Below are 20,247 nucleotides of genomic sequence, written 5' to 3'. Positions count from 1 at the left end.
GATACACTTCAACTGTGAGAGACAGAATCTAAAAAAAACCAAGGAAATCACATTGTATGATTTTTAAACAATTTACTTGTATATTCTTGCGGAAAATAAACATTTGGACAATCAAAAAGTTTAACTCAATACTTTGTAATATAACCTCGGTTGGCAATTACAGAGGTCAAACGTTTCCTGTAGTTCTTGACCAGGTTTGCACACACTGTAGCAGGTATTTTGGCCCACTCTTCCATGCAGAGCACCTCTAGATCTATCATGTTTTGGGGCTGTTGCCGGGCAACACGGACTTTCAACTCCCTCCACAGATTTTCTATTGGGTTGAGGTCTGGAGACTGGCTAGGCCACTCCAGGACCTTGAAATGCTTCTTACGGAGCCACTCCTTAGTTGCCCGGGCGGTGTGCTTGGGGTCATTGCCATGCTGGAAGACCCAGCCACATTCCATCTTCAATGCTCTTAGTGAGGGAAGGAGGTGTTTGCCCCAAATCTAACGATACATGGCCCCATTCATCCTCTCCTTAATACGGATCAGTCGTCCTGTCGCCTTTGTAGAAAAGCAGCACCAAAGCATGATGTTTCCACCCCCATGCTTCACAGTGGGTATGGTGTTCTTGGGATACCATTCATCATTCTTCTCTCTTCAAACACGGAAAGTGGACTTTATACCAAAAAGTTTGATTTTGCTCTCATCTGACCACATTACATTCTCCCAATCCTCCTCTGGATCATCCAGATGGTCACTGGCAAACTTTAGACGGGGCTGGACATGTGCTGGCTTAAGCAGGGGGACCTTTCGGGCGCTGCAGGATTTCAATCCATGACGACGTAGTGTGTTACTAATGGTAACCTTTGTGACTGTGGTCCCAGCTCTCTTGAAGTAATTGACCAGGTCCCCCAGTGTAGTTCTGGGCTGATTCCTCACCGTTTTCAAGATCATTGATACTCCATGAGGTGAGATCTTGCATGGAGCCCCAGGTCGAGGGAGATTGTCAGTGATCTTGTATTTCTTCCATTTTTTAATAATTGCGCCAAGTTGATATTTTCTCACCAAGCTGCTTGCCTATTGTCGAGTAGCTCGTCCCAGCCTTGTGCAGCTCTACAATTTTGTCCCTGGTGTCCTTAGACAGCTCTCTGGTATTGGCCATGGTGGAGAGGTAGCAGTCTGACTGTTTGAGGGTGTGGACAGGTGTCTTTTATACAGATAACCAGTTCAAACAGGTGCCATTAATACAGGTAACGAGTGGAGGATAGAAGAGATTCTTAAAGAATAAGTAACAGGTCTGTGAGAGCCAGAAATCTTGCTGCTTGGTAGGTGTCCAAATATTTATTTTCCACAAGAATATACAAGTAAATTGTTAAAAAATCATACAATGTGATTTCCTGTTTGTTTGTTTTTAGATTCTGTCTCTCACAGTTGAAGTGTACCTATGATGGAAATTACATACCTCTCTCATCTTTTTAAGTGGGTCAACTTGCACAATCGGTGGCTGTCCAAATACTTTTTTGCCCCACTGTAACTTCCTATAAATTAGTCAGGTTTATTATACAAAATATATATAAAAATCGACTGTATAAGAAGTACAACGGTGCTAATCTGCAGCCCGCCCCTAACAGGAGGCCATATCTATGAATTTGGATATGGAAACATCTGACCTCGGTATAGCAGAACAGCTTCTATATTCAGCCTGATATCACTGCTTACAGTTCCCCATCAGCAATGCCTTTTTGTCCTGGGGGTTTGAAAGTTGTTATGTGATTTTGAACAGGGCCATCTTAACGTATAGACACACTGGGCAGCTGCCCAGGGCCCCACAATTCTAGGGGCCTTCGAGCAGGGTCGGGTGGTGGTCACACAATCAGAGCGTCCAGGCAGCATAATCTAACTGCCTCCCAGCCTGCAGCCAGACAGTGAATCACTGTCAGCATGCTGATTTGTGGATGGCTGGAGTTATCCACCAATCATACCCCTTTCACATCGCAAAAATAACCCGGTATATTGCCGAGTTTGAGCCGTGTCAACCCGGTTTGAGGTGCAGTGTGAAAGCGCCATTATGAATTTACCGTGTCAAACAACCCGGTATTTTAACCCGTGTAAAAAGAAGGATCCTACACGGTTCAGAACCGGTTCATTTGGCAGTGTGAAAGCCTCAGACCCGCTATATTCAACCCGGTAACCTTAAAAAGGAGGTGATAGGTTGTCTCCCTGCATGATGTCACCTGTCTGAACCCGGAAATAAACAGGCAGCACGCTTTAAACAGTGTGTTTTTATTTATACTACATTCACAGTGCTGCATTGCTACAGTGCTTGGAGAATATGGCAAACTGGAGTGAGGATGAGGTTAGGGAGCTGTTACGGATAAGAGGGGAGTCGTTAAGGATGCAATCACGTTAAGGATGCAATCACGTACAAAAACATAACGAAGATGCTTGCAGCCTCTGGATTCCACCGTACCTCCCAGCAATAGGAGACAGAAAAGTCCATTTATAATGACATCACAAATGTTTTCAAAGGGTGAACCGGGTTCAGTGTGAAAGGCACCAACCCGGGAATAACCCGGTAATAACACGGCTCCAAACTGCGATGTGAAAGGGGTATAGCGTGTTCAGACCCGAGTCGGAAGCGTGTTCAAAAGCCGGTTCTTTACCGGGTTAGCGATGTGAAAGCGGTATTAGAGTGCTGACAGCCTTTCACTGTATGGAGGCATGTGGAGAGACAAAACTGCAGGACCGCAGGAGGTGCATGCAATGATTTTCTTCTATTGGTTCCCGTTAATGGGTGGGTAGGGGCCCCATTGTATTGCTTTGCCCAGGGCCTACAATCCTGTTAAGGACGGCCCTGATGGTGAATTAATTAAATACCTTAGGGGTTAACAGGTAAAACTACTAACAATGCAAACATACTGTACAATTTATTTAACAAAATCAATTGGACTTTTCTACCCATAGTCTGAGCTCGTGGCCATACACCACATGCTCGGAAGTGGCCTCCGCTCATTTCAGTAGCTCTACCAGGAAAAGAAAGACTGGAACATAGAATGTAAGGCCTATAAGATAATATTTACTGGGAGGGTGAACTACAGGAGAATTACTGGTTGTTGAAGAGACTAATTTGGCAATTATGGTGAAATCCATAACATATAACAATAGGTAATGCATACTTGCTGACAGCTAATCACTGTGGGGTCCCCAATATTATCAATCGCATATGAGGAAAATATCAACTGATTTATATTGTTCTCTATATACAAATGGTTTATATTTCTCTATTGTTTTATATTTTCCTCATATGCAATTGATAATCTGTTAGTTCCACCAATACACGCCTCACTAGTTTACATTGAGACACGTCAGTCAAAAATATCTCGAAACGCATAGGTTATACATTGGCCCTTCATGTCTTAACCACTTGCCTTGCATGGTCGCATCATTTGCAACCACACCAGGCGGTGCATTATCTGATCTGGTCATAAACAATGCAACCAGTCAGATACACAGAGTGGGCGGCTGCATAAAGAGAATCTTCCTGCAGTAGCTGCTCTAAGAGGAACCTCCTGGTTCCTCTGCTTCCATGCACCCTCCTCAAGTGTCCGTCATCACAGCAGTACCACCCATCCAGCAGGCTGCGAACAGTACCAGCCACTGGGGAAATGTAAATTAATCCCCACTCAGCCTCCTAGGCCCTCATTCCGAGTTGTTCGCTCGCTAGCTGCTTTTAGCAGCATTGCACACGCTAAGCCGTCACCCTCTGGGAGTGTATCTTAGCTTAGCAGAATTGCGAACGAAAGATTAGCAGAAGTGCGAATAGAAATTTCTTAGCAGTTTCTGAGTAGCTCCAGACTTACTCCTACATTGCGATCAGTTCAGTCAGTTTCGTTCCTGGTTTGACGTCACAAACACACCCAGCGTTCGCCCAGACACCCCCCCGTTTCTTCAGACACTCCCGCGTTTTCCCCAAAAACGCCAGCGTTTTTTCGCACACTCCCAGAAAACGGCCAGTTTCCGCCCAGAAACACGCACCTCCTGTCAATCACACTCCGATCACCAGAACGATGAAAAATCCTCGTTATGCCGTGAGTAAAATACCTAACTTTTGTGTAAAATAACTAAGCGCATGCGCTCTGCGAACCTTACGCATGCGCAGTAAGCGACTAATCGCAGTATAGCAAAAATCTGCAACGAGCTAACAACTCGGAATGACCCCCCTAGTGTGTACCTGGTGGCTGCTCAAATGAGCAGCCGCTGGGATAATGCGTGATGGACACGATGTTTCCGATGTTCCAATAATATTATTCTGATATTCTGATGTTTGAAACCCAATATTTTACAAACATTTTAAAACATATTTTTATAAAATCAATTTTGATAAGTTTTAAATACATGTTCTTGACCTAATCCACTCATGAAAAAAATGACAATTTCTTAGCGGGGTTTTTTTTTTGGGGGGGGGGGAGGGGAATCATGAGTTAAGTGGTTAAAGAATATCACCATAAGGAGAACCGGTACTTGCGTCACCTTTATGGAGGAGAAGGAGGGTCCGGAACCTCCAACTGTAATAAACACCACTCTATAAAAGTGTGGTTCCGGTACGGTTCCATTGTTTTGTATTGCCATATGTGCTTTATATTAAAACTTATTTTTATTGAGATAATCATACACTATTTTCATCTTTAATTATATGTATCTATGGAGGACTAACCATGTGGACAGGAAATCTTCAAACTTACACAGAGTATATAAAGGGGTCTGATGAAGCCTGAATATTACAGTTGTTCCTCAATCAGATAATTTCATACCAACATTGGTTCTATTGTGTATAATTTATAACATATATTGTTACACTAATATCGATTTCCTCTTCTTTTCTCATATTACGGAGATGATGAAAGAAGGAGAAACACCGAGACTACAACATCTACAATTAAGGAAAGAGTTATCCTGTTACACTCAACTTTCTGCGCTATATAGTTGTCATTCCGAGTTGATTGCTAGCTGCATTTATTCACAGCGATCAGGCTAAAAAACGTCATATCTGCGCATGCGTATGCGGCGCAATGCGCACGCGCGACGTACTTGCACAACGAATGATGCAGTTTTGCACAGGGTCTAGCGATGCATTTCAGTCGCACTGCTTGCCGCAGAGTGATTGACATGTAGTGGGCGTTTCTGGATGGCAACTGACCGTTTTCAGGGAGTGTTCGGAAAAATGCAAGCGTGCCAGGGAAAACGCAGGCGTGGCTGGGCGAACGCTGGATGGGTGTGTGACATCAAATCCGGAACTGAATAGGCTGAAGTGATCGCAAGCGCTAAGTAGGTTTTGAGCTACTCTGAAACTACACAAAACCTTTTTGCAGGCGCACTTCTGCTAAACTAAAACACACTCCCAGTGGGCGGCGGCATAGCGTTTGCACGGCTGCTAAAAACTGCTAGCAAGCGATCAACTCAGAATGACCCCCTATATGTCTTATATTCTGCCATATTAAGATATGTGCGATGTGCTATACCAGAACGGGCTCTTGTGGCCGAGACGCTAATTGCATCATCATGCCAACGTGCATCATGTCCTAATCTGGATCAAGCTCCAATTTTATAATAACAGAATGAATAAAGGGGGTAATTCTGAGTTGATCGCAGCAGGAACTTTGTTAGCAGTTGGGCAAAACCATGTGCACTGCAGGGGAGGCAGATATATCATGTGCAGAGAGAGTTAGATTTGGGTGTGGTGTGTTCAATCTGTAATCTAATTTGCAGTGTAAAAATAAAGCAGCCAGTATTTACCCCGCACAGAAATAAAATAACCCACCCAAATCTAACTCTCTCTGCACGTGTTATATCTGCCCCCCCTGCAGTGCACATGGTTTTGCCCAACTGCTAACAAAGTTCCTGCTGCGATCAACTCAGAATTACCCCCAATATGCGTCTCTTCTGAGTATACTACTACTTTTTCTTAATTATTGTTTATTGCTATTGAAAAACATAATTTTGTAAAATTCATACACATTTGTGTATTGTTGTTTTAAATAAATAGGTAGAGTCAATTTGCATATGATAACAAGTTTAAGATGATCCCAAAGCTTCATAGTAGCTAACTGCAAGGGGAACGTACAACAAAGGCCATATGGACCAGGCATGTACAGAAGGTACTCCCTGCAGCAGTCACCTAAAGCCTACGAACCCACCCATACAAATAATCACTATCCCCAAGCTCCGTCATATCTAGGGTGGCCAATCCTGGGATCGGCGGGATCCCGGGATTTAGGCCGAAAATCATCCGGGATCCAATCTCAGGGATTTCGGGATAAGCCGGCCCTTTGTTTTTTTTTTTAATGCCAGGCAGCGTTGAGCGTCCTCAGGAGGCTCAGACTCTGCCCGGCTCCCTCCTCCCGGCTCCCCCTGCGCAGTATGACGAGAAGTCAGAAGGCACGCTGCACAGCCAGCTGCCCGTCACCTGCCGCATGGACCTCGCCTAACCTGGAGGAAGTGACCTACCCTCCTGCCCGTGTAATATGGTGAGTTATGTCTGCGGTATGGATCTGGTCGGGGGGCGGGGGTGGTGCCACACAGGAAACAAACCAATCCCGGGCCACCCTAGTTATATCTGTTACAAGCACCAATTCCTCACTAATACTCCCTGGACGGGTTCAGTAGGATTTACCAATGGTCGGGATGCTGGCCGTCAGTATACCAACAACGGCATCCTGGCCGTCAGTATGCCGGCAGCGGGGCGAGTCCCCTTGCGGCGGTGGCTCGCTGCGCTTGCCACAAGTTCTGTTTCCATTCTGTGGGTGTCATGGACACCCACGATTGGGAATAGCCCCTGTGTGTCGGCAATCTGGCCTCAGTATCCTGACTGCCGGAGTCCTGACTGCCAGCAATGTAACTGCATCCCTACTCCCCTATAGAGAGCATTGTGACAATTGTAGCACAACAACCCTTAAAAATGTACATCTCCGCCCGGTTTATTGTGTCACACCCATTGCGCTATTCAGATCACATACAACTCCAATTGGTTATATACCAGACAATCATTGCGTTCCATGAATCATACTTCATCCACGCACACTAGGTGAAGTGCTATAGCAACAACCCATACAGTGTATTGCTAACCTCATAGAGGAGACTGGACACCTACAGCTCAGAGCATCTCCCGATTCCCCGGAACACCACCGCAGTGTGCAGGACCTTCCACCCACCTCATAAGAAAACGTTTGGTTGCAATCCATCACTGAACAACTAGAAGAGGGATACCTCTACCGCAGTGAGTGACCTACGGACGTGTGCATGCGTAACCTCAGATACTCTCTAAGTATTGTTGCTACTGATGTCATAGCAAAAGCTAAAAATTGGCTGCTCACAATGTAAAAAATGAAGGGCTTGATGTCTCAAGCAGTGAAAAGAGTGAAGTTGCCCATAGCAACCAATCCATTTGAATTTCGGACGTACCATCGGACTTGCAGCATTCCCATGCTAGATGCGGAATCTCCATCAGAGTATGGCCTCCAATGTACTTGACTGCATCTGAGTTCTCGCCATTCCTGCGTCACGCCCACAATACTCCAGTACCATACCTCCCTAATTTTGAAAACAGTGGGTCAGGACTCAAAATGGGGCATGAACTCAGGCCAACGGCGCTTCACGCCCGTTTCTTGTCATGCAGGGGGCATGGCCAGCGCACCGGGATCTGTTGGGCAGCCCGCAGTCTCTTCCTGCACTGTGTGGATGATGTGCTATGCAGTCAGTGCGGCAAATTCAGTCGTGCGCAGACACTGTGGGCCGCAGACGCAGTGCGACTTTGCACGTGACTTTTTAGACTCAAATGATGTTATCCCAATCCTACTTCTGCCACTAGTTGCCTGCTATTGTGTTTTTTTTTTCTTTCCATTGCTCGCTTCAACCCCACCATGTGTTTTTCCAGTAATGTTTACCTCCACTGATTGCACACCTTTCCATTGTGCCCTACATGCAGGGTACATCATACTACTACATAAGCATCAGTTTTCCCATATATGAACTTGGCCCCTGTATGGCTCACCTCCCACAGTGTAACCTTCAAAGTGCGCCCAACATGGCTGCCCCATATGGTACACTTGTGGATGGGATGAAAAATACATAGGCCTGATGGTTTTGATGGAACCCTACTCTGAACTGTAGGACTCTGAAATCACCCCCATTTTGTGTCATCTCTTCTAGGGGTGGACTATTCCACCCTGGGTAACCCTACGCTGAGCGCCCAAGATGGCTGCCGCACCTGGTACCTTGTGAGGGTGGAATACACAACCCTTGGAAGTTATTACCCAAAATGCCTACACCAATCCTGCATTATGCTTTCTGTGTGCTTAAGGTTTTCTTTTATGTCTGTGTGGCTTGTCTATTGTTGTATTACTCAAATCCTCTGTATCATGTGCATTGTTTTTGATATCTGTAAAGCGCCTTGAGTCCTGTTAGAGAAAGAGCGCTATATAAATAAAATTATTATTATTAAGCCTAGTCACAATAAAATGAATGCTAATTTATTTTAACATCAGCATTGAGTGTGACTCAGAATCAGCCCCTATGAGCAACTTCTTGTCCCTAGTAACAATTATATATAATCTGGTATTAATTCGTATAGCCTAATGTGCTGTGATGAGGTGGAGTCATCACTGCTATCAGTCATATCATGGCCGTGATGAGTCTCACAGGGTGACTGAGGGAAGGTGGGCGGGGCGCCATGGACACCAGCGCGCCTTTTGTTAAACATGTGGGCGTACCGCTGTAAGGAACTTCTATCGAAGTGGGCGGGGCTAATGCTTAGCACTAGGCGCGTTTAGGCTAATGAGTAGGCGCGGCTATCGCGGGGTGGGCGCGCCTATACTAAAGAGCGGTCGGGGCTAGCGCGGGGTGGGCGTGGTTCGCCTAATAAGTAGGCGTGCTGTTAGCGCTGTAAAGTACGAGGTGTTTGGAGAGTAGTAACAAGCAGGTGGGCGGGGCGGGCAGTGATGGGGCGGAGACTGGGTAGTAGAGGTGAAGTGAGTTCCGGGCTCTGGGCACCCTGTCCTGCTGCTGCTGCTCCTGCTGCTGTCAGTGCAAGAGACCGAGGACTATCCTGCAAGATGCAGCCTCCGCCTAGGAAAGTGAGTGTGAGGTGCCCGGGTGCTGGGCTGGGGGCAGTGATCGGGGGGGGGGGGGGGGGGGGGGGGTAGAGGTACCTGTGCCGGGCACTGGGTGTCATCATCACTGTGCCATCCCCTGCCAGAGAGGGATCTGGCCCGGGGACATGCCTGGCGTCTGCACTGTCCCATATGGAAACACACCTCATCCTTACCTGCTGTGTGACTATACTGTCATCCTGGACTCTTCATGGTGGTATTATAGCTACAGCTCTATCTATCTATCTATCTATCTATCTATCTATCTATCTATCTATCTATCTATCTATCTATCTGTGTGTATATATATATATATATATATATATATATATATCTACTACAGTGTCTACATCTATATCTATAGTTACTACTGGCATGCAATATGTATTCACTATAGGTGTAGAAAGCATTTGTGACTCAAGCCATGAAGGGGCAGTGGTCCTATGTGACCCCCTAGTGTGTAAATGTACAATGCTACACGTTGCAAGTGTTCGCACAACCACCAGAGAATTGCAGCATGGAAATACTGAACATGATTACACGCTCAGAAGAATAATGTGCTGTACTGTTATTATTAGAATTTCCTAATAACAGCATTGAATGTTATCACCAGTTTTCACAGTAGCAGCCAGATGTGGTGGTTATAGAGGGTGTGTGGGGAGTTAAATATTAAAACCAAAACAACATGAATAAGTTACAGTGCTGATACCCTATGCAGAAAATGCGTCCTGTTACTTTACTGGATTAATGCAAGAGAAAGATGCACAGTGGTAAAAAGAAAGAGCAGTTGTATGTTGCTGAACCGTCACATTGTCTTTCCTAGCTAGGGATCTGCTGACAGCTGTCAGCACTTGCATATTTTCATCTTCCAGGTTAAATACCTTGAGCCGTAAAAATGAAATGACCGTGGGCAACGTACAGGTTTGTATTTGTTGTGCAGACTGCTACAGACCCAGTCCATTATGTAAAGTACTGTACTCATCTATAGACATTCCCTAGGAAGGGGCCTGCGGCAGCGATGCACCTGGGCACAGTGATGTGTGGTGGGGATTTTGGGAAGGTGCATGACATTGCTTATGCAAAAATGTATGTACAGATTTTGTAATAAATGTATTGATATTAATTTCATACTATCTAATTGGGGCAGACACACATAAGCAGGATTATTACTGATGCAATGAGATGAATGAATGATGTATCGTACACCTGTCACTAACACGTGGCCATTAATTTGCTTTATATAGTTTTTATAGTGTTGTGAAAAAGTTTGCAGCGTATTTTTTAACTGTGAGCTAGTCTGAAATTTAATGGCCTATGGCTAATGCTGAATAGTCCCAGCCTAAGATATGTCACTGGACAGATCATTTTTTTTTAATTGATTAAGGTTGATAAGGGTTTTAGGAAGTTTCTGAATTAAGAAAATTTTGCTATAAGTGCACTTGTCACCAGGCCTGGATGTAAGTTGTTTTTTACCTCCTATTATTATTATTATTATTATTATTATATTTTATTTATGTGGTGCCACCACTTGTGCACAGTGCTGTACAGGAGACTTCAGCTGGATACACACTAACCAATCATCCGCCAGATTTGTCTGACAGCAGATTCATTTGAATATGCCTGCCCACTTGTGATGTCCTATTCAATGACTTCTGCCGCCGCCCTATTGCGCAGTCGGTGGGTCGGCTGTAACGCACAGTCAGATGTACCGATATATCTGCATGATATTTTGGCATTGGCTGTGCTGCAGGGCCAACCTTATACATCTGTGAACGCCATTGTTCAGACATATCGGGTGGGATGCATCATAGCTAAAACAGCAGCCAAATCTCCAAAAATGCTGTTTGGCCGTTTTTCTCATATGTACCACGCTCCGGAATGCGATCTATATTTAAGGGTTTGGATGCGGTGGGCGATGCCATCTTTAAATGACGTTACCCTATAGAAGCCTGTGGGCTTCTTTTCGTGTTTCCCTCTGAGAAGATTCCTTCCAGCTTCCCCTGTTGCCCGTCCATCACTAAACGCATGTGCAGAAGGACTCCCAGGTCCTAAACCTGGAAGTCCTTGTATCGCAAATGACAGCTCTTACAGGGAGAGTTGTTCTTTGCAATTTTCGTCAAGCATACGACGTTAATAAATGCTGTTATGACTTCGATGACTGGCGGGATGGGATCAGTACAGGAAGCCGTAGGGCGGGATCCCAAAGTTCGAAATACCCACGTCGGGATCCCGATAGCGCAGACGCCGACAGGGGTGAGTAAGGGGTGCTATACCCTCTCCCCTACCCTCCTAACCATCGCTACCCGCTGCCTAACCCTAACCTCCCCCTTAGTGCCTAGCCCTAACCCTCCCCCGTCAGTGCCTAAACCTAACCTCCCATCCCCGCTGCCGAAACCGAACCCTCCCGGCCTGCAGCCTAATCCTAACCCCCCCCCCCCCACCGCCTGCAGCCTAAACCTAACCTGTCCCGCTCCCCCCGCGGTTTACCTCTTCAGCGGCACGGTATGAGGCTGTTTAGCATCCCAGCTGTCAGGATTCCGACGCCGGGATGTCTACCTATTCGGGATGCCGTTGTCGGCATTATGAATAGTGTAGGAATTCCGGCGTCTGTAATCTGACGACCGGGATCCCGACAGACGGGATCCTGACTGCATCCTGGCGGGATACATCAGACACAAACTGCAATGCGTCCTGTATCCTGCCCAGAGCCCGTACTCATGAGAAAGATGCACTTAGCGATATGTCGTTTGTCAGCTGTATGAATGACATTGCATAATGTGTACCCAGCCTTACCTTAGTATACACAACATTACAATATAAAAAGGTTAGAACGGACTGTTTGGGGGCACAAATCAAACAGTGAGATAATGATACAACTAACTGGCATTCAGTGTATTATGTCTCCATTCGTCATGTTGTCAACATAAAATCCCCCCCCCATAACTTTTTGTTTCAGGAGAGTATAGGTAACTGATGTAATTTTTGGTTCGTGTGTCCTTTTTATTATAATGTTTTAGACTAACGTTTGCAGCATCATAGTGTGAAATGCAACAGCATGGATACTAACTGTATATTCTGTAGCACAGGTTCTCAAACTCAGGGGGTGATTCAGATCTGATCGTAGGTGTGCTGTCAGTTACTCAGACATGTGGGGGGAAGCCCAGCACGGGGCTAGTCCGCCCCTAGCGGCGTATGTCCATGTACTCTGTTACACAGTGTAGTAGTGAGCGAGTGGGCATTCCTCTGTTCTGACTGTGTGCAGCGATGACACTCTACACTTTGAGTACATTTAGCTCTTGTCCTCTGACTTTGCCAAAAGTTTGGTATTCCAGTGAGTTGCAAATTGCTGTACCAGAAAGCTAGAAGGCTGCCATTTTATACCACATGTTGCCATTATTTTTTCCCCAATGTGTTGATAAGAAATGGATGCCGACTGTATTAAGCAGTCAGATCACAATAGGCTATTCACCATCGGGTCTGGTCCCCTTAGACGAGGGGGAAGGGGTGTTAAAAGAACATGAGCTAGATGTATCATCGCTTGGAGTGTGATAAAATGGAGAGTGATAAATGACCAGCCAATGAGCTCCTAACTGTCATTTTTCAAACAGGGCCTGTGACATGTCAGTTAGGAGCTGATTGGCTGGTGCTTTTTCTCTATCCATGTTATCACTCTCCAAGCGATGATGCATCTAGCCCCATGTAACCTAACGCTGAATAGCATTGGGTTTTTCCTGGTACCCCTTGGATGTGGGTACTACGGTGAGCTCAACCCTCCACTCCTACTTCTCTAGCTGCTCCTTCTCTGTATCTACACCCCCCCCCCCTCCCCCCATCCTCCAGTTCCCATCAGGGTCTCCCAAGGTATTTTCCTTGGCCCACTTATCTTCTCCACGTCTTCCCTCAGTGAGCTTATTAGTTCCTTTGGACTTCACTACCAACTGTATGCCAACGGTACTTATATTTACCTCTCTGCCCCTGACCTCTCTCCCTCTGTCCTCTCCCATGTTACCCCCTATCTATCAGCCATCTCGTACTGGATGTGACATTTCCTGAAACACAATATTATTGAAAAACTGAACTCCTCGGCTTTCCCTCAGCCAAGACCTCCTCTATTCTCTCCCTCTCTGTTCATAATGTCTTGTTCTCCTAGGTCGATATCTTGTGACTGAAATAATATAAATTTCCCCCTTTTAAAAATAAAAAGTGCCCCCTTAGAATTGCCATGTATATAATAATTATTCTATACTTTTTCACAAAAAAAGTAATTTTGTAGCATTTTTTTTTAGCTGTACCGTTGTTCCTGTCATGATCTGATGGAATGGAAAATTATAACCCCCCCCCCCCTCCCAAAAAATAAATAAAGCAGATGTCCTGACAAGTGCCATCTCCGAAGAGCCCAACAACACAACAAGATAGAGAAAGTCTGGCTAGTTAACAGACGCACAGTCATGGGCCGAATCTTGGGGGTAATTCCAAGTTGATCGCAGCAGGAATTTTGTTAGCAATTGGGCAAAACCATGTGCACTGCAGGGGAGGCAGATTTAACATGTGCAGAGAGAGTTAGATTTGGGTGGGGTGTGTTCAATCTGCAATCTAATTTGCAGTGTAAAAATAAAGCAGCCAGTATTTACCCTGCACAGAAACAAAATAACCCACCCAAATCTAACTCTCTCTGCAAATGTTATATCTGCCCCACCTGCAATGCACATGGTTTTGCCCAACTGCTAAAAAATTTCCTGCTGCGATCAACTTGGAATTACCCCCCTTATCTTCAAGAAAAGACGCATCCAGTCAGGGCCTTCCGAGCTCCTGATTTTCTGTGTATTCTGTAGAAGAGAAGATTCTTGCTCTGTGGCTTTCTGGCTATTAGCGAGGTGAACCGTCTGTTGTTTTTTTAAAAGATATTGCATGTCTGGTGGAGTACATTGGATCAAGACTAGAACAAATGTGCAGGTAAGTATGAAGTTGTCCAAATTTTTGTTTAAGTAGTAGAAAAAAAATGTTTTGCCAGAAAGAGGCCAATAATTATAGATTTATTATATATAGAGGCACTTTTATTTATATATACCGTATATACTCGAGTATAAGTCGACCCAAATATAAGCCGAGGCACCTAATTTTTACCACAAAAACCTAGGAAAACTTATTGACTCGAGTATAAGCCTAGGGTGGGAAATGCAGCTCTACCCGTACACAGACCTCATAGTGCCAGATGTGCCCCACAGTGCCAGATGTGCCCCACAGTGCCAGATGTGTCAGATGTGCCCCACAGTGCCAGATGTGCCCCACAGTGCCAGGTGTGCCAGATATGCCCCACAGTGCCAGATATGCCCCACAGTGCCAGATGTGCCAGATATGCCCCACAGTGCTAGATACTTACCCTCCGTCGCTCCCGCGCTGTCTTCTGAAGGAGGGACACGGAGAGCGCAGCGCGCGGCTCTCCTGTGTCCCTCCTGCATCTCCGGCGGCAGCGGCGTGTGTGTGTTAAAGGAAGTGCCGGTTCGTGCACTTCCTTTAACACACACGCCGCTGCCGCCGGAGATGCAGGAGGGACACAGGAGAGCCGCGCGCAGTGCTCTCCGTGTCCCTCCTAACGCTGACTCGAGTATAAGCCGAGGTGGCTTTTTCAGCACGAAAAAAAGTGCTGAAAAAGTCGGCTTATACTCGAGTATATACGGTAATTCTAGGGGGTCACATTTATATTATTAAGGTCTTAATAGGGCACTTTTTTCATTTCTAAAGGCAGCAACAGTTTATTTAAGGTGGCAATTTAAAAAAAAAATGACAATACATATGGCAATAATAAACATTACTTTATTATGGGGGCAAAAATATTGTTATTACCCTGGTACCGACAGCCCAGGGCTACCAGGAAGGGCCCAGTGCTATTTGGCATCTCTCTGTAGGTACGTGCAGCACCCTGCTTAAGGGAGCAGACCCGATACTGACCATCCTGGGCCTACTGGACATCTTTTGTTTTATAAACACTTGCCGTGAAAGCGTTCCCAGCATCAAGAGCAGACTTTCCCTGGAAGGTATATCCTATGTTCTATTATGCGTCATACCCTGATATTATGCGGAAGCTTGCGTCCTTGAAAATACATGCGCTTTTATGCCTGTGTTCAGAGTCGGCTGTATCTGTATAGCTGCACCACCCCTATAGATCTGCTTGTGTGGCGTTCCCACAAATTTACACCAGCCCTATCCTGGGTGCAGATACACAAAGGTTTGTTACCGCGTGTGTGCCGATGGTACAATGTGCTATGTGCAGCTGCATTCCAACTTACGTGTGATTCAGAGTTGGCCCCATAATGTCTGATCTATGGATAAAACTAAACTGTGTATTTTGCATTTTCAGGTGAAAGTTACTCAGGAGGTAAAGTTACGATTTGGGGAACAGCTGTCTAGTCTTCAGAACAAGCAGCAGCAGGACACCGAGCTCCTGGAAGACATCAGGTAACATCAAAGGTGGTGAATACATTAAATCTAGTTACCTGGGATATCTATGGAATTTGGTAATTGTGGGTTGTGTTTCCATGTTTTCTAAACCTCTGGTACTACCATGAGAAAATAGACCTTGTTGCCTTCCTCAATATAGCTCACTAGACACGGGTATGGGTCATAGGGTCGACATGCATTAGGTCGACCACTATTGGTCGACACCTGAATTAGGGTGACACAGTCATTAGGTCAACATGAACAAGGTCGACCTGGAAAGTTTTTTTTGGTGTAGTTTTCACCGTAAAATGACGGGGAACCCCAGTTAGTGCACAGTGTCCCCTCGCATTGCTCACTTCACTCGCCATGCTTCGGGCAAGGTTACTATTCCCAATCGTAGTCCACGTAGTTCGTAAAGTATGAAACAGTTCAAAAAAAATGAAAGATTTTTTTTTTTTTGAAAAACGCATGTCGACCTTTTTCCATGTCGCCCGAGTACATGTCGACATAGTGACCATGTCGACCTAATGCATGTCGCCCAATAGTGGTCGACCTAATGACCGTATCCCCTAAACCAGGGGTGGCCAACCAGTCAGAGACAAAGAGCCAAAAAATCTTGTTAGGTACGTTAAAGAGCCGACATCAAGCCGAAGGCACGTGTGCAAAAATGAGGTGTGACCTTGTGCCTGCTAGGCCACACCCCTGGTATAAAAGACAATGAAAATGCCAGATCCATATAAAATAAATTTTAAAGCCAGAATCAAAATAAAATACATTGAAAAAGACACTTCCACATAAAATAATTGAAAAATCCAGATCCACAGAAAATACATTGAAAAAGCCATATTCACATAATACACTTCAGCTCCTCCATGTGTCACTCCAGCGGGTGGTCTTCTGTTTGCCGGCGGCCGGGCTCCCGACGACCAGCATACCGGCGCCGGAATCCCGATCGCCGGCATTCCGGCATCTTTTCTCCCTCTTGGGGGTCCACAGCCTTCCTGGAGGGAGAATAGATAGTGTGGCGCGCACAGCGAGCCTGCAAGGGGCTCATTTGCGCTCGCCCAGCTGTCGATATGCCGGCAGTCGGGATTCCGGCGCCGGTATGCTGGTTGCCGGGAGCCCGGCCGTCGGTATACCCTACTACAACCCACTCCAGCCAGCACCCTCCTGTGTCACTCCAGCCAGCTCCCCCATGTGTCAATGTGTCACTCCAGCCAGCTCCCCCATGTGTCAATGTGTCACTCCAGCCAGCACCCTCCTGTGTCACTCCAGTCAGCTCCCCATTGTGTCTCTCCTGCTAGGATTCTCCTTTGTCACACCAGCCAGCTCCCCATTGTGTCTCTCCTGCTAGGATTCTCCTTTGTCACACCAGCCAGCTCCCCATTGTGTCACTCCAGCCCACCCTCATATGTCACTCCAGCCCTGTATCTGTCTCCCTCAGTTTTCAGTCACTGTAGTGCTGCTGTGTGTCTGGTTGGAGTGCACCAGTTTCTAGGATCTGTTGTGGTCAGGTGACTGAGTGTCGGTAGCCACAGGTTGGCCACGGCTGCCCTAGACACTGCCCTCCCCCCCCCCCACACACACACACACACACACACACACACACACACACACACACACACACACACACACACACACACACACACACACACACATAAAGAATATGTTGAGATTCATGTTAGGCATTTTGGTTTCTCTGTTTATGCAACTTATTGTACATGACCCTACTGTAAAATAGCTTTCTTCTTTGTAAACAACTAGAATAAAGAATTACAGAAAAAAAAGAATCAGAATGATAATAGTTCAATAGGTGCATCATTCATATCATGTATATTTATTTGTTTGTTTTCGGAATTGGTTTGCAGCTTGCCCATGTTGAAAAATAACTTCGTAAAAAGCAATGTACAAACATAGAGCTCTCCTTTCCCTGTGTGGGAAGGTTGTTGGTTAAACATTATTACTTTTCACATCATGAGTAATGATGGCAAATACTAAGAAGCCAGATTTTATTACAATCCGGGCCAGGCCTCGGTCCACACTTGGCATCAGGTTATAAATGACTACAGAAGAGTGTTGTGGGTAATGTAGGGTGGGGGGACGGAAGAAATGAGGGGAGGAGTAATGGATAAGATGTTCAGTTACTTAGGAATAATTATGCATAATGGGCTAATTTTGAATTTAGAGAATGGACTTGAGGGGGCATAAAGCAGTGAGATAAGGAAAAGGAGTGCAGTCAATGGTAGATTTCCCACTAGGCATGTGCCTAGGGGTGCCACTTGCTGGGTGGCGGCACAGTAGACTCCCTCACATGCGGGCTCTGCTAGGCCTAATGAGGTCAGGTCTTTACAACTTATTTTTTTATTTTGCAAGTATCAAAGGGGGCAGTGGGCAGCAAATTGTGGTGAAGGGGGTGAGTTTGGGGCTGCTTTTACAGTCTGGAGGCATCAGAAACAACCCCGACATGAAAGGGGTAGTGACGTGATGTGGGCTGACCAATATTGTTGTGCCTAGGGTCCAGTGGCGGTTCCAAAGGTGGGGTTGCAGCGTAGTTCAAAGTTTAACTAGGGAGCCACACCTACTGTCAGTGAGTCAGTTTGGGATGACAGTTGGTGGCAGTTGGTGTGACTTCCCTATTTGAAATTTGAACTGTGGTGCAGCCCCTCCTCTGGAGCCGCCACTGCTAGGGTCGGCCTGACCTCTAAATCTTCCCCAGAATGAAGTGGAAATAGAGGTGAAGGTTTATTAGGGGGATTGAAGTGGGTGTAATGTATGTAAGAGAGGTGAACTATTTGTATAGTGGATGGGAGCTTTGTGAACCAGACAATTTATCAGTCCTTGCACTGGGCCTGATTCAGATATTAGAAGAACTGTACTGCGCATGCGCTGGCTTCCTAATCTGAGATCTCTTGCAGTTCCCTAAAGCCGTAGCCTGATTGATGCTGTGGCCATTTAGGGGAGGGCCGGGGGCTGGGATGGCCAGCCTTCCAAAAAATGGAGGCTCTGTTTTCTCGGAGTGCTGAGGCCATCGTCTGCATTTTCCATTGCAGATTTGCACTCTGAGCTGCAACGGCCCAGAGTGATCCGATGATGAGTCTTAGGATGCAGCAGCGGATCAGAGAAGCTGGCAGGAGATCTCTGTTTAGACAAGAAGGCTCCTGCTGCATTAGCATCCAAGGACTCAGCAGCGCTGTCAAGTGCGCCAACACGGAATCAGGCCCACAGTCCATATGTATCTATATACAGCAATAACCTGTCCTGTTTCCAATATGCACAGTGGAGCCCTCTATGCTAGCTACTGTATAGAGGACGTTTGATTCCTTGGGGATCGAGCTCCATCTTGTTCCTGAACATGACTTGCTTATTGGCAGACAGGCAAGTCTTCTCTTCCCTCTAACAGTGACACCATATTATTTGAGCCAAAGCAAGCCACCTTGCAGAGCTGTGGCACCCGGCCCTTTATGGATCATATTTCAGCCGTGCATTCACTTCCTTTCAGTGGGAAGCTAAATGAACTTAATTTTCTTGAGTGAGTGGGTGGGTGGACAGCAGTAAGTTAAAGCATAGGACCTAATTCAGATCTGATCGCAGCAGCAAATTTGTTAGCAGTTGTGCAAAACCATGCTGCACTGCAGGGGAGGGAGGGGGGGCAGATGCAACATGTGCAGAGAGAGTTAGATTTGGGTGGGGTGTGTTCAAACTGAAATCTAAATTGCAGTGTAAAAATAAAGTAGCCAGTATTTCCCCTGCACAGAAACAATATAACCCACCCAAATCTAACTCTCTCTGCAAATGTTATATCTGCCTCCCCTGCAGTGCACATGGTTTTGCCCATTGGCTAATAAATTTGCTGCTGCGATCAGATCTGAATTAGGCCCATAGTCCCATGTCAGTCCAGTCTACTAGTCACTGCGCAGCATTGTACTGTAGTTCTTCGGACATACTCTTTTCTAAGCAATTGTAACCCCTTTGCTGCTGAGGATTTCTTATCCTAGTGCTCAGGTAATTTTTTACATTTGCGCTTGATACAGTCCAATATCAATATTATAAATTTTTTATGCAGTACCCACACAAATTATACATTGTTTTGTTGTTTTTTTTTCTATAAAACTCCATTTGTCTCTTTACTTATTCTAACACTTTTAAAAACATTTTTTTTAACTCAAATGGGTAAAAAAAGTGTTTTTTATTGAAATTTCAAGAAAGTGAGCCAACATCAAACTTAATTTTATTCTTCCTCTTATGAACACAACAAAGAAATACCTTTTGTGGTTCCTGTTTAACCAGTGATCCACCTTTTCAAAGTAGTAACAAGCAGGATTCTATGAGGTGTATTTACTAAAGGTCGAATTTTTTTTTTGTAAACAATGGTTTTTATTAAGTTTCAAATACAAAAGAATGAAATGTTCACTTAGCAGAGACCGTACAAAAAACAACGTTGAGCGTACCAAAGAAGCGTATGTGTCTCTCAGTAAATCGTGATCAAAATACTCAATTCACCAATAGTGTACATGAATCTTCAAATCAGGCATAGACATAAACATACACATAAAATAAAATAAAAAAGGAGAGGAAGGAGAAGAAGAAAAACAATACAGTACAACGACACATAAGGGGAAACATGTAGACAAAAGGTAAGGCAACATATATGTCCAGGGGGGCAGCATACACAGGTATTGAAA

General features: G+C 45.5%; 1 protein-coding gene across 1 annotated transcript in view; it reads left to right on the top strand.

The window, feature by feature from the left end:
- The first annotated feature begins 8,949 nt into the window (after positions 1–8,949).
- Positions 8,950–20,247, top strand: part of FCHSD1 (FCH and double SH3 domains 1) — a 190,170-nt gene continuing 178,872 nt past the window's right edge. Inside the window, exons 1-2 of the mRNA XM_063928610.1 lie at positions 8,950–9,112; positions 15,486–15,583. Of these exons, the coding sequence (XP_063784680.1) occupies positions 8,978–9,112; positions 15,486–15,583 (233 nt within the window). The 5' untranslated portion in view covers positions 8,950–8,977. The remainder of the gene's footprint in view (positions 9,113–15,485; positions 15,584–20,247) is intronic.

The sequence above is a fragment of the Pseudophryne corroboree genome, chromosome 6 (assembly GCF_028390025.1).
Source record: "Pseudophryne corroboree isolate aPseCor3 chromosome 6, aPseCor3.hap2, whole genome shotgun sequence".
NCBI classification, from domain to species: domain Eukaryota; kingdom Metazoa; phylum Chordata; class Amphibia; order Anura; family Myobatrachidae; genus Pseudophryne; species Pseudophryne corroboree.
Note: the sequence above shows the minus strand (reverse complement) of the source record. Positions and strands in the feature narration are given on the sequence as shown.